General features: G+C 40.8%; 1 protein-coding gene and 1 non-coding gene across 9 annotated transcripts in view; one reads left to right on the forward strand and one right to left on the reverse strand.

The window, feature by feature from the left end:
- BPTF (bromodomain PHD finger transcription factor) overlaps positions 1-16,756 on the forward strand; it is a 148,881-nt gene that overhangs the window by 112,074 nt on the left and 20,051 nt on the right. For 5 of the 8 annotated variants that reach the window (XM_047081573.1, XM_047081574.1, XM_047081577.1 and 2 more), the window contains 5 exons: positions 3,876-4,093; positions 7,001-7,223; positions 7,899-8,815; positions 10,408-10,490; positions 10,804-11,029. In XM_047081573.1, the coding sequence (XP_046937529.1) occupies positions 3,876-4,093; positions 7,001-7,223; positions 7,899-8,815; positions 10,408-10,490; positions 10,804-11,029 (1,667 nt within the window). The remainder of the gene's footprint in view (positions 1-3,875; positions 4,094-7,000; positions 7,224-7,898; positions 8,816-10,407; positions 10,491-10,803; positions 11,030-16,756) is intronic. The other 3 variants (XM_047081576.1, XM_047081575.1, XM_047081580.1) reach the window with 1 other exon arrangement.
- Positions 15,928-16,000, reverse strand: TRNAK-CUU (transfer RNA lysine (anticodon CUU)). The gene has a single exon. It is a non-coding gene; the product is annotated as a tRNA-Lys (tRNA).

A 16,756-nucleotide genomic window follows, 5' to 3' on the forward strand; every position in this document is an offset into this window, starting at 1 on the left:
GGTACCTGGGTGGCTCAGTCGGTTTAAGCATCTGACTTTTGATTTCAGCTCAGGTCATGATCTCCTGGTCTGTGGGTTTAAGCCCACATATTGGGCTCTGTGCTGACAGCACAAAGCCTGCTTGAAGTTCTCTCCCTCTCTCTGTGCTCCTCCCCTACTTGTGCTGTCTCTTTCTCTCTCACACTAAATAAACTTAAAAAAAAAAAAAGACCTTGGAGAATTTTCACTATCCATATTCAGGAACTAAATATGTTTGAATAATGAAGCAGAAGTGTATACTAGGCTTATAAATTTCAAGTCTCGATGACTCATCTCAAGGAAAGAAATCTGCAAAGTTGCTAGAGGATTTCCTACAAAAAAGAATTCTAGACCCTGGTTTTATGGTAAAATTCTTTGAAGTGATTAGGAAGCAATTTCTTTCTTATAAGAAGTAGTTACAGGGAATAGGGGGCAGAAAAGATTAAATCTTTTCCGTTCAGTTTGCAATTTCAGCACAGTTCTAAAATGAAATAAAAAGTATTGTTTTGTTTTTGTTTTTAAATTTTATTTATTTATTTGGGTGGGGGGGAGACAGAGGGAGAGAGAGAGAGTCCCAAGCATGCCCTGCATTGCCAGTGTAGAGCCCGATGTGGGGCTTGAACTCACAAACTGTGAGGTCATGACCTGAGCTGAAATCGAGAGATGCTTAACCAACTGAGCCACCCACGTGCCATTGTTTTGTTTTTTTTAAAGTCAATTTTCTAAAGCCTAAACAGGACTTACTCCAGAAAACAAAGTATGATTCATTATTTCACTTAATGCTGCAGCAACAGTTGGTCAAATTCAGTATCTGTTACTGTTCAAAACTAGCTGTCAGGTAACTAAAGGGAACAGTAAAACTAATGTAAAGGAGAAAAACAATTACAGATGACAAATGATAAGAAACTTACAAAACAAAAAATTGGGTGATTGCAAGATGTACAGAGCCTTTTGTTCCCTTTTGCCTTTTGTTCCCTTTTGCCTTCTGTAGCTTCAGTTATGTGTTTGACTTGCATATGTGAGTCCGTAAATCCATAATTACACATGAGTGTGTCTTGTGTGTCAAGGAAAAGCCAGATGGCCAGTGGGTCTGGTGAGGCCCAGTGGAGACGAGGAGGAATTCTAGGAATCGTGGCCAGAGAGGTGGAGGAGGGGTGGATGTGTGTAGCGTACCTCTGATTGTGGTCCGATCGATCGGCTTATCCTGTTCCTCCCACCACACTAGCCTTTCCCAAAATGGAATCCACAGACTCCCTGGATGTGATACAATTTTTAAAATTAAAAAAAAAATGTTTATCTATTTCTGGGAGACAGAGAGACAGAGTACAAGCAGGGGAGGGGCAGAGAGAGAGAGACACAGAATCCGAAACAGGCTCCTGGCTCAGAGTTGTCAGCACAGAGCCCGACATAGGGCTCAACCGACTGAGCCACCCAGGCGCCCCATAACAATTTTTTAATATTTGAATTTGCATTTTGGTCATTATCTCAAAACAAATTAACATGTACATGTTGTTGGGTTGATGAGGGGTGGGAGGGAGGGGAAAGTGAGTGATGGGCATTGAGGAGGGCACCTGTTGGGATGAGCACTGGGTGTTTTATGGGAAACCAGTTTGACAATAAATTTCATATTAAGAACAAACCAACCATGTACGTGTTGGGGATCATCTGAATGACCATCGTATGATCGTTACCAACCCTTTAATCCATTTGTGTTTATGATAACATCATATCAGTACCAGGGGAATCAAGTAAAGTAATTTTTCATGCATTGTTCCTCAAACTGCAGTACAGGGACATAATGTGAGGTCCAGAAGTTCTCAAATTAAAGCACTTGACTTCACATGATGTACTTTGTTTTTTGGTTCATGTTAATAAATGGGAGAGAATAACGGAGAAAAGTTTTAGAAGAAAGCGTAATGATGGAAAACATACGCTGCTGGTTGTTAGAACATATGATACACGACCAGGATCAGCACTGGTCACCAAAGGAAACTAAACCAATAGACTCACTTAAAGAGGCATTATATGTGAGAATTTGCAGTGTGATAAAATTGTCATTTTGAATCAAGAAAGAAAGACAGTACTTACAGTAAATGATCCTAGAATAATCAGTTTATATTTTTGTGGGGGAGGGGGCTGGCTAGACATCTGCCAACATATATCGTAACTAAGCACTTACTTGGGAGGATAGATCTGATTAGAGAATGCAGGAAAATTTTAAAAGCAATAATTAAAACTGCAATAAAGAAAACAGACACACACAACTTTGTTAAAAAGAAACAAAAGGCAGAATGCAAAGTAGGAAAAATAGGGGTACTGGGGTGGCTCAGTCGGTTAAGCGTCCAACTTCAGCTCAGGTCATGATCTCACGGTTCGTGGGTTCAAGCCCTGCATCGGGCTCTGTGCTGTTGGCTCAGAGCCTGGAGCCAGCTTCGGATTCTGTGTCTCCCTTTCTGTCTCTGCTCCTCCCCTGCTTGCCCACTCTCACTCTCTCAAAATAAATAAACATTAAAAAAAATTTTTAAAAAGTAGGAAAAATATATAATTATAATTTATATCTTTAATCTCTAAAAATCAACTATAAATAAGTAGGAAACGTAGAGAAATGAGAAGGAGTGTGGAGAGAGAGCTCGCAAATGAAGCATCATGACTTGACAGGGATTTAAATGCTGACCCTCTATGGTAATTGAAGAAATTCAGATACCATGATACTATCAGACCGTTTCTGATTGCTGGAATATTGTACTTTACCGATAGTACATAGGGTTGCCAGGGGTCCAGTGAAATAGAATCTCAGTAATGGTGAGAATGTGAGTTGGGATAACCTATCTAAAATTCAGTTTGGTACTGTGTTCCTACTAGAAACGCAGTAATACTGAGAGGAGTTTATTTTAAGGAAAGAACTAGAAGTGCATAAAAATTTATGAACAGGGATTTTACCATAGCATTATTTATTAAAAGATAAAGGGGAAGGTATTTTGAATAACAGAAGACATTCAATGTTATACATAGGCAAGAATATTAAACACCATTCATTAAAAGAAATACAGAAATACCTATGTATTCACCTATGGAACAAAAGACAGAAGGTGAATGTAAAACATCATAAATGTGATGTGATTCACTAATTAAAAATGAATTAGGACATTATAAATGTAAAATTAGCTGCCAGATCATTACTCTTAGCAACTGTTCCACGGCAGGGGGCAGTGGATTCCACCTGTCTTTTCCTCCAGTTTCAGCAAGTTAAATGAGAATTAAAGTTTTTAGGAGACTGTTGAGCCATCCTAATTAAAATTCATTCATCCAGTAGATGTTTATTAAGCAATGAACTATGGATGCATTCTTTGAATGTTTTGCCCTAATATTAAGGATATAGTGATCTTGACCCCGTGGTTCTCCCAAACTGGTGAAAAGCTGTAGGAAGAGCTCGTTCATAAACGTGGTTGGTTCAGAATAGTCCTGTTATGTTTAAAAGTCATATGAAGTCATCATATATTAGATTGTCATCTTATTTTAAATATTCCTCAGGAAAGGCAGCCTTATAAAATGGCTTATTAGGTATATATTTCTTCCTTCAGTCTTCCCTCTTGTCATTTTAGCTTTGGCCTCCCAGGAAGAATATTGTTTTTTCAGTCTCCTGCAGATAGCAGGAACTGGGGAATGGCTGTGTGAGCTGAGCGAGAGTAGCTTCACTGGCAACCAGGTGGGACTGTGGGCGTGGATATATGTCTGAGCACATCCTTGGGCTGACGGCATCATATAAGTCTTTTCGAAAACTGAGAAGAGTGCCTTCACCTGACGCGTTGACTGCCTGGGGGCATATAAGCATTCATAACGTTTTGCTGTTTGTGTAGGTGCCCCTCAGCAAGTGGTGACCCAGATCATTAGAGGGCAACCCGTTTCCACCGCGATCTCTACCCCTAATGCAGTTTCCTCAGCACCAGGACAGAAAGCATTAACTTCGGGAACATCCAGTGCAAATCTGCAGCCTTCACCCTCCCCGGCCCCTCGTCCCCAACAGGGACAGGTGAAGCTCACCATGGCTCAACTCACTCAGTTAACACAGGGCCACGTAAGTAATGGCATTTCATGGTAACTCTCTTTTTCCAGTCTTCATTTGTAATTCCAGTTAGTTAACTCTAGAGGTGATCCGTTTTATTCTTGCAGTAAGTTTAAAAACAGGTACTTACTCTCAGAAGATTAAAATGTACTTTTTAGAGAAATGGCTGCTTTGTAGAGTCAAAAATACGTCTTAAAGGCGAGATATAATCAGTTTCTGTCATCTAGAGCCCTTAGACTGTGAGCTAAAACAGCCAGATGGATAATCCTCTTAAGTACCAAAACATTATTAGTTGACCAATTTCCATTGGAAAAATAAGACTTGAGTACATCAGCTGCTTCCTTGCAAGATTCAACTGTTCTCAGTTCTTCTAGTAGTAATCAGTAGGTTGAATGCAGTTCCTTTAAAAATCAAGGAGGTTTTCTTATGGAAACTGACAGGCTGATTTTTTAAAAATTTAAAATGGAAGTGCAAAGGAGAAGGAATAGTTATAAAACTGTTGACGAACAGGAGGCTTTGCCCTGTATGATGACCTGATATCAAAATATTTATGATAATGCCTCACTCATTAGTACAGAAAGGTGCAGACAACTAGGACAGATAGATGAATAGCGCAGCAGAGAATGCAAAAAGTGACCCATGCCTATGTGAACACATGTTCCATGATAGAGATGTCATTACAAGCCATTGAGAAGGGAACAGACTTTCCAGTAAATGGTGCTGGGACAATTGAATTTATACGGAAAACTGTGAAACTGGGCCACTACCTCACTTCCAAACTCCTTTCCAGGAGGATAAAAGTCCTACCTGTGAAAGGTAAGAGTATAATACTTTCAGAAGATGAGAGAGAAGAACACCTTCATAACCTTAGGATAGGAAAGAAAGGCTTTCTTACTTACACACAAAAAACACTAACCATAAAGGAAAAGATTTATAAATTCAACTCCATTAAAAATAAGAACTTCAGTTCATCAGACATTATAAAAAGTAACACAAACACAGACTGTTATCCAAAACACATGAAGAATTACTAAAAATAAGGCAAAAGAGCAAAAGCTCAGTAAAAAAAAAAAAAAAGTTGGGGGCATACAAACTTGACGAGGAGAGAAGAAATCTAAATATCCAAAGTCAAAAAAACTACTGAACTCTACTGGTAACGAGGGAAATGGATATGAGAACCGTGTACATAAGAGGTTGGAATAAATTGAAATGTTGGTCAAGATGAGGAGCTGGCAAAGACGTGAAACAAAATACACTTCCATGTGCAACCGCGGCAGTGTAAATTGGTTTAGCCGTTTGGACGACTCCAGGCGTGACCTGGCAAAGTTGAGGATATGCATACCTCTGGTCCAGGAGTTCTCCCGTATTCCCTAACGAAGTTCTTGTTCACGTGAGCACCAGGATAATGAACATGAGTCTTCATAGCAGCATGGTTCACCAGAGTAGAAAAGTAAGAACAGCCCAAAAGTCTGTCTACTGTCAGTTCGATAAATTGTGTTGTAGTCCTACGGTAATGAAAATGAAAAACCGTGGCCACACAGAACCACATTGTTGAGCTGAGGGAGCAAGTATGAAACTTACATTATGATTCCATTTGCACAAAATTCAGAAACGGGCAAAACCAGCTGTGCTGTATAGGGATACAGGGCTGCTGCATTGTCCGTGGAGAGAAGCTTCATTCCCATCATGTTTTTCACGGATGGCATTCTTGAAGTTGTGAACCTGTAACCCCAGAAAGGTCTGTACTTAAGCAGTCGCACTATGAAGAAGTGTGATGATACCCTAACAGTGAGAACAGTGGTTACCTCCAGAGGAAAGGAAGGGAACGCAGATCAGAGCAGATCTCAGCAGGGACTTCTTGGATACTGGCGACGATGACCTGAGGGCTGATTTTATAAGTGTTTACTTTATAATTATTTTTTAAACTATACTTGGTGTTTTATGCATTTTTGAATGTGCAAGAGTAAACGAGGGACTCATGAGTAAAGTATATGTGCATTAGTATATGAACTTGGTGGCGTCAGCCTGGGCTGTTGAGAATTTGGGGTGGGTTGTTTTACTTTGATTTCTAACTCTCCGCCGTGTCCCTAGTAGTTAATTTTCCTGGATTTCCTGGACAGAAATTAACTAATCCTAGTAGTTAATTTTCCTGGATTTCCTGGACAGAAGTGGCAGTACATACAGAGCTCTTAGTTCCTGGTCCCCATTTTGGTAACTACCTGGGCATTGGCGACCCTATGCCCAGCGACCCACGACGTGTCGAAACCCTAAGCTTTTTCTCCTTCGGTGCACACAGACACACACCATAGGTAATCTGGTACATACTGAAAAAATAAAACCAGGAGACCTGGGTTCCTCATTTTTTCCCACCTTTAAGTTCATCTCTAGCTTTGGGCAAGTGACTTGAACTTTCTAACCTTGAGTTTCTTAATTGGTGATAAGATTATAGTAATATTTTCTCTCCCCACTCCACGAAGTCACAAGTCCATTGTGAGAATCCAGCGAGACAGTATATACAAAGATGCTTTGAAAATTACAAAATAATACGAATATAAGATGGTTTAAAATCAGAATTTTGTGGAGACATTAGTCATTCACTTCAGTGCCCTTATTTTGTAGATAGTAGGGAAATTTAGATCTGGAGGAGTAGTGTTACTTGTAGACAGATACCTGGCTGTCCATTTGGAGAGCTTGGACTGGAACTCTGGGCCATTAGTTCATATTTTCTCCATTAAACAACATCGGTCTTTCCAAATAAATATTCTTACTTTAGCTTATCTGAATTCCTTTCGCTGCCGTTCTCTAGACCTTCAGATACGTAGTTTCGTTACGTTAAAAGGATCTTTCCAACGTAAAGGTGGTATACTTAAAGACTGATGCTTTGAACACTGTTTACCCGTTGTCATTTGTTTTCCATAGGGCGGCAATCAAGGTTTGACAGTAGTAATTCAAGGACAAGGTCAAACGACTGGACAGTTGCAGTTGATACCTCAAGGGGTGACTATACTCCCGGGCCCAGGGCAGCAGCTGATGCAAGCTGCCATGCCAAACGGTACTGTCCAGCGGTTCCTCTTCACACCTTTGGCCACAACAGCCACAGCAGCCAGCAGCACCACCACCACCGTTTCCACTACGGCAGCAGGTAGAACTTGGGGTTATCAGAAGTGCCGCTTGTCGTTGCACAAGTTGCTGGGCTGATAGAGGGAAAGGAGGCCCAGGGTTTATCTTTGGGAAGATATGCCTGGAGCCAGTGAGCCTAAGAGCTGTCCGGTCAACCTCACAACGTCTCTTGTTCCTACAGGTTCCCTGTCACCTCCATCACCCCATAAAAATACAGAAAATTGGGGCGGGGGGTCAAAAACAGTGGGTATCATGGTAACTGTGCCCACACTTGCGTCTTGCCCAGCCTTGTGGGCACCACTGGAGTCATGGTGCCTCGGGGGCACCAGTGGATTACGCAGGTAACGTCGGGGAAGGTTGATGTATCCAGCTCATGGCCTACACGTAGCTGCAGGTCCAGACCACTGTGTCAGCCTCCCACTGCCGGCTGCCCTCACCACTCCCCAGGAAAACAGTGAGGGTTTAACGTCAGCCTGTCCCAGAAGTCCTGGCTGATTTCTAGAGACAGGGCCTGGCTCCCCGGTTAGGAGAGTCCTAACTCAAATGTGTCTCTGGAGTGTCTCTGGAATGTCTAAGGTGTCAGTCTTCTATACTGAAATTCAGAATTCGCACTTTTAGGAAATCCCCTGCAGATTCTTCTTTAACCAAGGTTCTGTGTTGTAGAGTCATAGAAACATTTGGTCTTTCTTTTTCACAGGTACAGGTGAACAAAGACAGAGTAAATTATCACCCCCGACACAGGTGCCACAAGCCAAAACCTTGCCACCAGCTCAGTCATCAAGTGTGAGTCCTCCAGAAGCCCAGCCACAGACTGCTCAGCCTTCAGCTCAGCCCCAGCCCCAAACCCAGCCCCCGTCCCCAGCTCAGCCTGAAGTGCAGACTCAGCCTGAAGCTCAGACCCCAACAACTGTTGCATCCCATGTCCCTCCTGAAGCACAACCCGCCCAAGCACAGTCATCCAAACCCCAAGTCGCAGTACAGTGTCAGCCTCAAAGTAATGTCCAAGGACAGTCTCCTGCTCGCGTCCAAAGTCCACCACAGACTCGAATACGTCCATCGACTCCATCCCAAGTGTCTCCCGGACAGCAATCCCAGGTTCAGACTACAACCTCACAACCGATTCCAATTCAACCACATACATCTCTTCAGACACCTTCCCAGGGCCAGCCACAATCACAACCCCAGGTACAGTCTCCAACTCAAACTCTTTCATCAGGACAGACGTTAAACCAAGTTACTGTTTCATCCCCATCCCGTCCTCAGCTACAGATACAGCAGCCGCAGCCCCAAGTCATTGCTGTGCCCCAGCTGCAACAACAAGTCCAGGTTCTCTCTCAGATCCAGTCGCAGGTTGTGGCTCAGATACAGGCTCAGCAAGGTGGTGTGCCCCAGCAAATCAAACTCCAGTTACCTATCCAAATTCAGCAAAGCAGTCCTGTGCAGACTCACCACATTCAGAATGTGGTTACAGTGCAGGCAGCCAGTGTGCAAGAGCAGTTGCAAAGGGTTCAGCAACTCAGGGATCAGCAGCAAAAGAAGAAGCAGCAACAGATAGAAATTAAGCGGGAACACACTCTCCAAGCTTCTAATCAAAGTGAAATCATTCAGAAACAGGTAAAGTTATTAAGTAAAAGCAGCATGTTCAGTAGCTTGAATGATTGTGCTGTGCAGTAGACCTAGTGTTGGTTGTATCAGGTTTCCTACAGGAGACAAAAGTCATCGACGGTTCTATTTAGAAAGCAGCACTGGATTGACGAAAAAATACTGAATGACTGCCAGGGCTTGGAACTCTTCTTGGATGTGACAATCAGTGCTTATTAGAAAAACTGCCTGTACTGGGGGAGAACTAAGATGGGAAGGATGGAGTTAGGAGTTTCCGCACCATTGATGTAGGACTTGAAGGTCAACTAAGCTTACAGCCGCTCAGGCATCAGAAGCGCTCTGAAGTTATTTGCAGTTGTCACTCCTTAGTTTGCGTGAGGGACACATTACAGACGATTGAAACTCATTTGCGTTTCTACCCACACCTTCGTTAGAGGTGGAGATTCTTCTATCCCATAGCTCAAATAAAAAGTGGCATCCTACAATAGCGTCTTAGTGAAGTAAGGCAATTTAGAGGAGTTGGAATTACTCTACTTAAAATGAAGTCACATGTACAAGATCCTGAAGCATTGCTGAGGGAAACTTTCTTTGCGTCAACAGCGTGCACCGCTCAGCATTAGTCAGGAGGTTGAGTGTGGATTTCCAGTGTTCCCAAGTCGTGAGACCTGCGTTCAGTTCCTGGGTCTCCCATTCACAGTCCACGACACTGTCCTCTCTGCCCTGAGCTCCGTATCCTCGTTAATACTCCCTCTCTTGACAGCCACGTGAGATTATTGTAATGATTAAATGAGGTCATGTGTATAGAAACACTTTGCATTTTATTTTTTATTGGGATATGTTTGACACACAGCAGTGTATAAATTTAAGGTGTACAACACGTTGATTTGGTACACGGATATTTGGAACGTGATTGCCATTGTAGCAGCAGTCAGCACCTCTGTCACGCCGTATGAGCGACATTCCTTTGCAGTGGTTGGATTAATTGAGATCTTGTCTCCTAGCACGTTTGATGATTCTAATGCAACGTCGTTAGAAGTACTTTTTAAACAACAAAGGGATTTTAAAGGCGTGTGGTAATGTTCTTATAAATCGATGTCCTATGTGTGTTCAAATGCATTATTACCCAGCTTTTAGTACCGTGTAGTCTGTAAACTTAGAATTACTACAATATCTGTCTTTATCCTAATCTCTGTGCAAAGTGGGACAGGGAAGAGAAATTAATACCTAGGAAGAGAGCATAATGTTAACAAAAATGGCTGTTGCAGAGTGATACCCGGGTTAAAATTACAGCTTCTATTCCTTTTTTCGTGTCAAACAAGTGAGTTAATTTTTTCATGCCTCAGAATCTCATTTATAAGATTATCCCTTTCGGTGTTGTTATGAGGAATAATTGAGGTAATGTCAGGTGCTTACGTAGCACAGTGCCCAGTACACGGTAAGCACTCAGGCCGTATTGCAGCTCTAATTCTGTTTATGTTCTGACATAAAACTCTTACAGTTTTCTTTGGAAAACATACATGTGCTCAGATTTCTGCTGTTAATCTGTATTACCAACATGTAGTCATTATAAAATATGCACTTTGGGATTTTGTTCTGTCCTGAAGGTGGTGATGAAGCATAATGCTGTAATAGAACATTTAAAGCAGAAAAAGACCATGACTCCAGCTGAAAGAGAAGAGAATCAAAGGTAGGAAGACATGTTTATAACCCAGCAACACAGGGTCTCATTGTACGTCGGCCTTTCCTCTTTAGCATGTACACGGACAGGACGTCTGAGTTTAAGTTTTTTTGTTGGTTTGTTTTGGTTTTTTATCTTGGCTGAAGTTCCTTAAACGTGGATACTTGGCAATACTGGGTGCTCGTAACTGGTCTGAATCACTCTTTGAAGCTTTCCGGTCACAGAAAGTTTGTGTATCAGCCGTAGAGACATAGAAAAATGATGTCTTGAGCTTTTCAGAATGACATGCCCAGCATTACATGGATTGTGTATTTCTCTCCAGAATGATTGTCTGTAACCAGGTGATGAAGTATATTTTGGATAAGATAGATAAAGAAGAAAAACAGGCAGCAAAAAAACGGAAGCGCGAAGAGAGTGTGGAACAGAAACGTAGCAAGCAGAATGCCACCAAGCTCTCCGCGCTGCTCTTCAAACACAAAGAACAGCTCAAAGCAGAAATACTAAAAAAGAGAGCGCTCCTGGACAAAGACCTACAAATTCAAGTGCAGGTAAGAAGGGATTTCCTTTCCTTCCATGGCCAGTGTTTAGCATGTCATTATATTCTTTTTTTTTTTTTCCCCTTGCCTCTTTGGTTACGCTTTACATTTCAGCTAGTTTCTAGAACTTAACATTTTTGTGCATAAACTAAAAGCAGTGGGACACATGTCTTTTCAAACACGACAGAGCTTTTATATCTGAAGGCATCTAGTAATCGCTCAAGTAACCACTCTAAGAGAGGTCAGTCTGTTGATTTAAAGAAAAACATTTTGAGCACCTTCTTGGGGATAGCGTTTATTCTCTATGACATAGTCTCGCCAAAAGTTATCAGAAGCCAGGTTTCATGAGAAAGGTAGACCAAGAACTATAAAACAATGTCAGAAGAATGAAAAATAAAGAGTGCCCATTAAATAAGCGGCATCTGGGTGGCTTAGTCAGTTAAGCATCCAACAATGGGTTTTGGCTCGGGTGGTGATCCCATGGTTCATGGGTTCAAGCCCCACATTGGGCTCTGCGCTGATAGTGTGGAACCTGTTTGGGATTCTCTCTCTCTCTCTCTCTCTCTCTCTCTCTCTCTCTCTCTCTCAAAATAAATAAATAAATAAACTTAAAAAAAAAAAAAAAAAGGAGAAGAAGAAGAGCACCCATTAAATAAGACCCCGTATTTTCTTGTCTTGTAACTGATCCTGTAGGCATTGCTAACCCTCTGCTTGCTTGGGGTTATTTAAAAATGAAAGAAGACATCTATTCATGCATATTTGAACAGCTTCTTAGAAGTAGGCTATCTAAAGCATACCTAAATGTGCCTTGTATATTTTGAAAAGATGAGAAGTATTTTTTTTTTAAATTGATCAGCCCAGCAACCAATGGTTCCACAACTCTGAGACATTAAGAGACCTTCCCACTAAAGTCAAAAACCAGATGACAGTGCCGAAAACCACCATTATTATTTATTACCTCCGGAAATTTCTAGATAGTGTATTAAGTCAAGAAAAAAAAGAAGGTAAAATGTTTATTGTATATGATACAATATTATATTATATTGTATATATAATATCATAATGTATAATATTATATCAACAGCCCCACCCTAAATTTTATGAGAGGATTCAGTGAGGTAGTCACTCACCAGATAAATGTCGAGACTACAACCGTTGTCAAAGGGCAATAAACAAAAGCCAATTCTTAGTAGCAAATATTCCCTCTCACCTTAAATTAAGGTACATTTCATAGCAGGGGCACCTGGGTGGCTCAGTCGGTGAAGCGTCCAACTTCAGCTCAGGTCATGATCTTGCAGTGCATGGGTTTGAGCCCCACATCGGGCTCTGTGCCAACAGCTCAGAGCCTGGAGCCTGCTTCAGATTCTGTGTCTCCCTTCCTCTCTGCCCCTCCCCTTCTCACTCTCTGTCTCTCTCTCTCTCTCTCAAAAATAAATAAACATTTAAAAAAATTCTTTTGTGTGTGAGATACATTTCAGGGCCCTTGGGTGCCTCAGTTGGTTAAGCATCCGACTCTTGGTTTCAGCTCAGATCATGATCTCACGGTTTGTGAGTTCGAGCTGCATTGGGCTCCATTCTGTCAGTGTGGAGCCTGCTTGGGATTCTGCCTCTCTCTTTCTCTCTGATTCTCTCTCACTTGTGCGTGCTCTCTCTCTCTCAAAATAAATGAGTAAATTTTAAGTTTTAAGTAGGGAGGGTTTTTTTTTAAAGATTCATTTCAGATCAAAAATTTTAATGTAAAAAAGGAAACCACAAAAATAATAGAAGAAAACAGGCCTGTCATCTTTGTAATCTTGGAGTGGGGAAAACCACTCCCGCGCATTACAGATCTCAAATGCTTCAAAGGAAAAAGACAGATTTGAAGACAGAAGAAAAAATTTTTTGTTGGAATGAAGAAAAGACAATAAACAATATTGAAAAACAGATAGCAAACAAGAAAAACATTTTACGATATTTATGACAGAATTAGTATTTCTAAAATTTAAAGAGCTCTTTAAGTCAGTAAGAAAAAGGAGAACATAAAAACAGAAAGAAAAAGATGAACATTAGTTAACTAGATGAGGGGAAATCCTGTCACTGCAGTGTGTACTGTAAATATATCTTGTAGTTTTATCAGGGATACCTCAATAAAGCTGAAATTAAAAAAAAGAAACACTCTAATAATGTGTGAGACACACAATTTTCAAATTAAAAAATGCCAAACACCAATAAGTGTACAAAAAGATAGTCAACCTAAATACCAAGGAATGAAATGAAAAGACTGTCGTTTTAGAGAAAATATGTATTTCTAGAGAACATTGCATCAGTGTATGAAAATTCTTTAAAATGTGGATATTCTGATCCATAATTTCACTTCTAGAAATTCTTCTAAGAAACAATTAGGCAAGATTTGTAAGCAAGGACATAATGAATGTTAATAATAATAATAATAATAATAAAAGTCTGGAATCATCCTGAAATCCACATAGTAATTGGTATTTCTCAACAGAAGGACTTTAGGCCCTTTCCATAGGTCAGTTTTTTTTTACACACTGTAAGAACCAAAGCATTTACTAAATGATAGTATCACCTTCAACCCAAAAAATGACCTTGCCCCTCCACCTACATTCTCAAATACTGTCTAGAGGTACCTCAGTTGGGAACCACTGGATTAAATGCATTTGGGTGTCCACACAGTGGACTGCCATTGTAACAAAATGGTGAGTGCAGAATTGGTACTTTTTGTTTTTAATTCCTTGGGGAAAATTCTCCATGAGAAAAGTTTGAATGAAAAATTCAGCTTGCGGAATAGGATATAAATGTGACTTATCCATTCAATTCATGCAGCTGGTATTTAACATCTAATGTGTGTCATATGCTATTCCTACTCCATCTTCACAGAATGGGGATTTATTTATAATCTGTATTCTTTACATATAAATAAATAAATTGGACATGTACAGTCAGATGTCTTTGAAAACAATTAGCTTGGCCAACAAATGAAAATAATCTAAGTCAGGGATTCTGGGTGGCTCAGTCAGTTGGGCGTCCAACTCTTGATTTTGGCTCAGGTTATGATCTCACAGTTCGTGAGTTTCACCGTCTCAGGCTCCACTCTCTATCCCTCTCTCTGTGCCCCTCCCCCATTCGTGTTCTCTCTCTCTCTCTCTCTCTCTTTCTCTCTCTCTCTCTCTCAAAAATAAGTAAATAAACATTAAAAAATTCTGTAAGTTGGGGCACCTGGGTGGCTCAGTCAGTTAAGCATCCAACTTTGGCTCCGGTCATGATCTCATGATCCATGAGTTCGAGCCCTGCGTCACGCTCTGTGCTGACAGCTCAGAGCCTGGAGCCTCCTTTGGATTCTGTGTCTCCCTCTCTCTCTCTCTCTCTCTCTCTCTCTCTGTCCCTCCCCCACTTGCACTCTGTCTTTTTCTCTCTCAAAAATAAACATTAAAAAAATTTATAAGTCATTGCACCCCCCAGAGATGACTGTTGTTAAATAATTTTAGAATATAACTTACATTATTTTTAATGTATGTATCCATATCTAAACTCAATTTATACAAAAACAGAATCACACTAGAGACAACACATACGGAATATGTCTCTCTACTCATTACAGTGTGCAGCCATTTTAAAAAACAGCGCTTCTGTAAATATTCTATTATACAGGATGGTGTTGTTAATCGTATATTACATAATCTAATGAGTAAGAAAATTTATTATACTTAAAAAAATTTTTTTTAATGTTTATTCGTTTTTGAGAGACACAAAGAGACAGAGCGCAAGTGGAGGTGGGGCAGAGAGAGAGAGGGAGACGCAGAATCCGAAGCAGGCTCCAGGCTCTGAGCTGCCAGCACAGAGCTCAATGCGGGGCTTGAACCCATGAATCATGGGGTCATGACCTGAGCTGAAGTCAGATGCTTAACCAACTGAGCCACCCAGGCGCCCTGTTTATATCTTTATTCTTGTATGATTCTACTTGTCTCTCTTTTTTGTTAAATAGACTGTTTTTTAGAGTTTGAAATTTACAGAAAAATTATGCAGGAAAGTTCTTGTATACTCACCCCCCTTCAAAACACACACACACACACACACACACACACACACACACACACACACACGTTTATTATTAACATCTTGTATCAGTGTGGCCATTTGTTACAGTTGATGAGCCAGGTAGTACATTGCTATTAACTAAAGTCCACGGTTTACATTGTTTCACTCTTTGTGTCACACAGTCCTGGGAGTTTGACAAATGTGTAATGTCAAACCCAAGTTACAGACAGAATAGTTCCACTGCCCTAAAAATGTCCTGTGTTCCACCTTTTTGTCTTTCCTCCAACCCTCTCTGCTTCTCTTATCGATAAAGTAATTTCTTACCATTTCTTAATAGAAATTAAACCTTCATTTAGCTCTTCGAACATCTCAAACCTACATATTATGAAGTTTTTGGTCAAATTGTTCTATAAAATTGATTTCATTTGGAATTAATTCAGATTCAGTTATTGACTTTGCCTTTTTTCACATCACATGTTTTCATTTGATTTGCATTTGGCATTTAAGTGAGAGGAGTTCTGTTTCCTCCCCGGAAGCCCAGTGTAGAGCAGCCAGCCCCACATCAAGCAGGGAGCCTGTTCTCGTGACCCCCCCCACCCCCCCATGCAGCATGTTGAGTCCCTTTCTCCCTGCAGAGACCGGTTGTTGTTGGGCCATCTCCTCCTACCTCTGAACCTGGAGTCCACCGGGCCTGCATGTTTAGCCCTGTTCAGTATTGTGTTTCCATTTCATAGAGACACTTATTTTACTCAAACATGGCTCTACTTTTCAATTTTTCCTCTGTTTTATAGTTTACTGTCATTGGTGTGTTCTTGAAGGGGGGGATCGAGTGTATACCCAACTTACCATCTTTGGGTTTTTTAAGTGATCTCTGCCTAATGTGAGGTTTGAACTCATGACCCTGAGATCAAGAGTCTCATGCTCTACCAAATGAGCCAGCCAGGCACCCCACCCCACCAAACCATCTTGATCATCTTGATTTTACTAAAATCCATTTCACTACGTTATAAACGCATCATATTAATTAGGAAAATGACACTCAAGGTTTAGACTTTTTACATTGAGAAGGGCTGCTGAATAGTCATGCAGCTTACCTTCTCACTCACCGGACCATCTAGATGCTAAATAGAGAAAATAAGATTCATTAAACCAGAACCATTCAGGTTTATTTGTTAGAATTTTTGTGATGTTTACAGGGCGCCTGGCTGGCTCAGTCATTGGAACATGCGACTTTTGATCCCAGGGTCATAAGTTCGAGCCGCATGTTGGGTGTAGAAATTACTGCAAAAAATTTTTTTATTGTGATATTCAAAAGATCTTACCGTGCTTAACAGTCGGTTAAGCATCTGACTCTTGATTTTAGCTCAGGTCATGATCTCATAGCTCATGAGTTCGAGCCGCACATCAGGCTCTGTGCTGACAGCATGAAGCCTGCTTCGGATTCTCTCTCTCCCTGTCTCTCTGCCCTTCCCCTGCTCGTGCTCTCTATCTCAAAATAAATAATAAACAAATTTTAAAAAAAGCTTGGTCATAGCAGTGATTTATTTACAGCAGGTTTGTTCATGGATGCCAATGACAATGGCCTTTTCCAGAGAAATAATCATCATTTCTAAGAATAAGTTGTAGCACTAGGTAACACGTGTATCTGTAAAGTATTTCACGTGAAGAGAAGTAAGGGTTTTACTTTATATCAGAGTGTGT

The sequence above is a fragment of the Lynx rufus genome, unplaced genomic scaffold (assembly GCF_022079265.1).
Source record: "Lynx rufus isolate CCGP_SWC_20201006 ecotype Redwood Valley unplaced genomic scaffold, mLynRuf1.p SCAF_18, whole genome shotgun sequence".
In the NCBI taxonomy this organism is placed as follows: domain Eukaryota; kingdom Metazoa; phylum Chordata; class Mammalia; order Carnivora; family Felidae; genus Lynx; species Lynx rufus.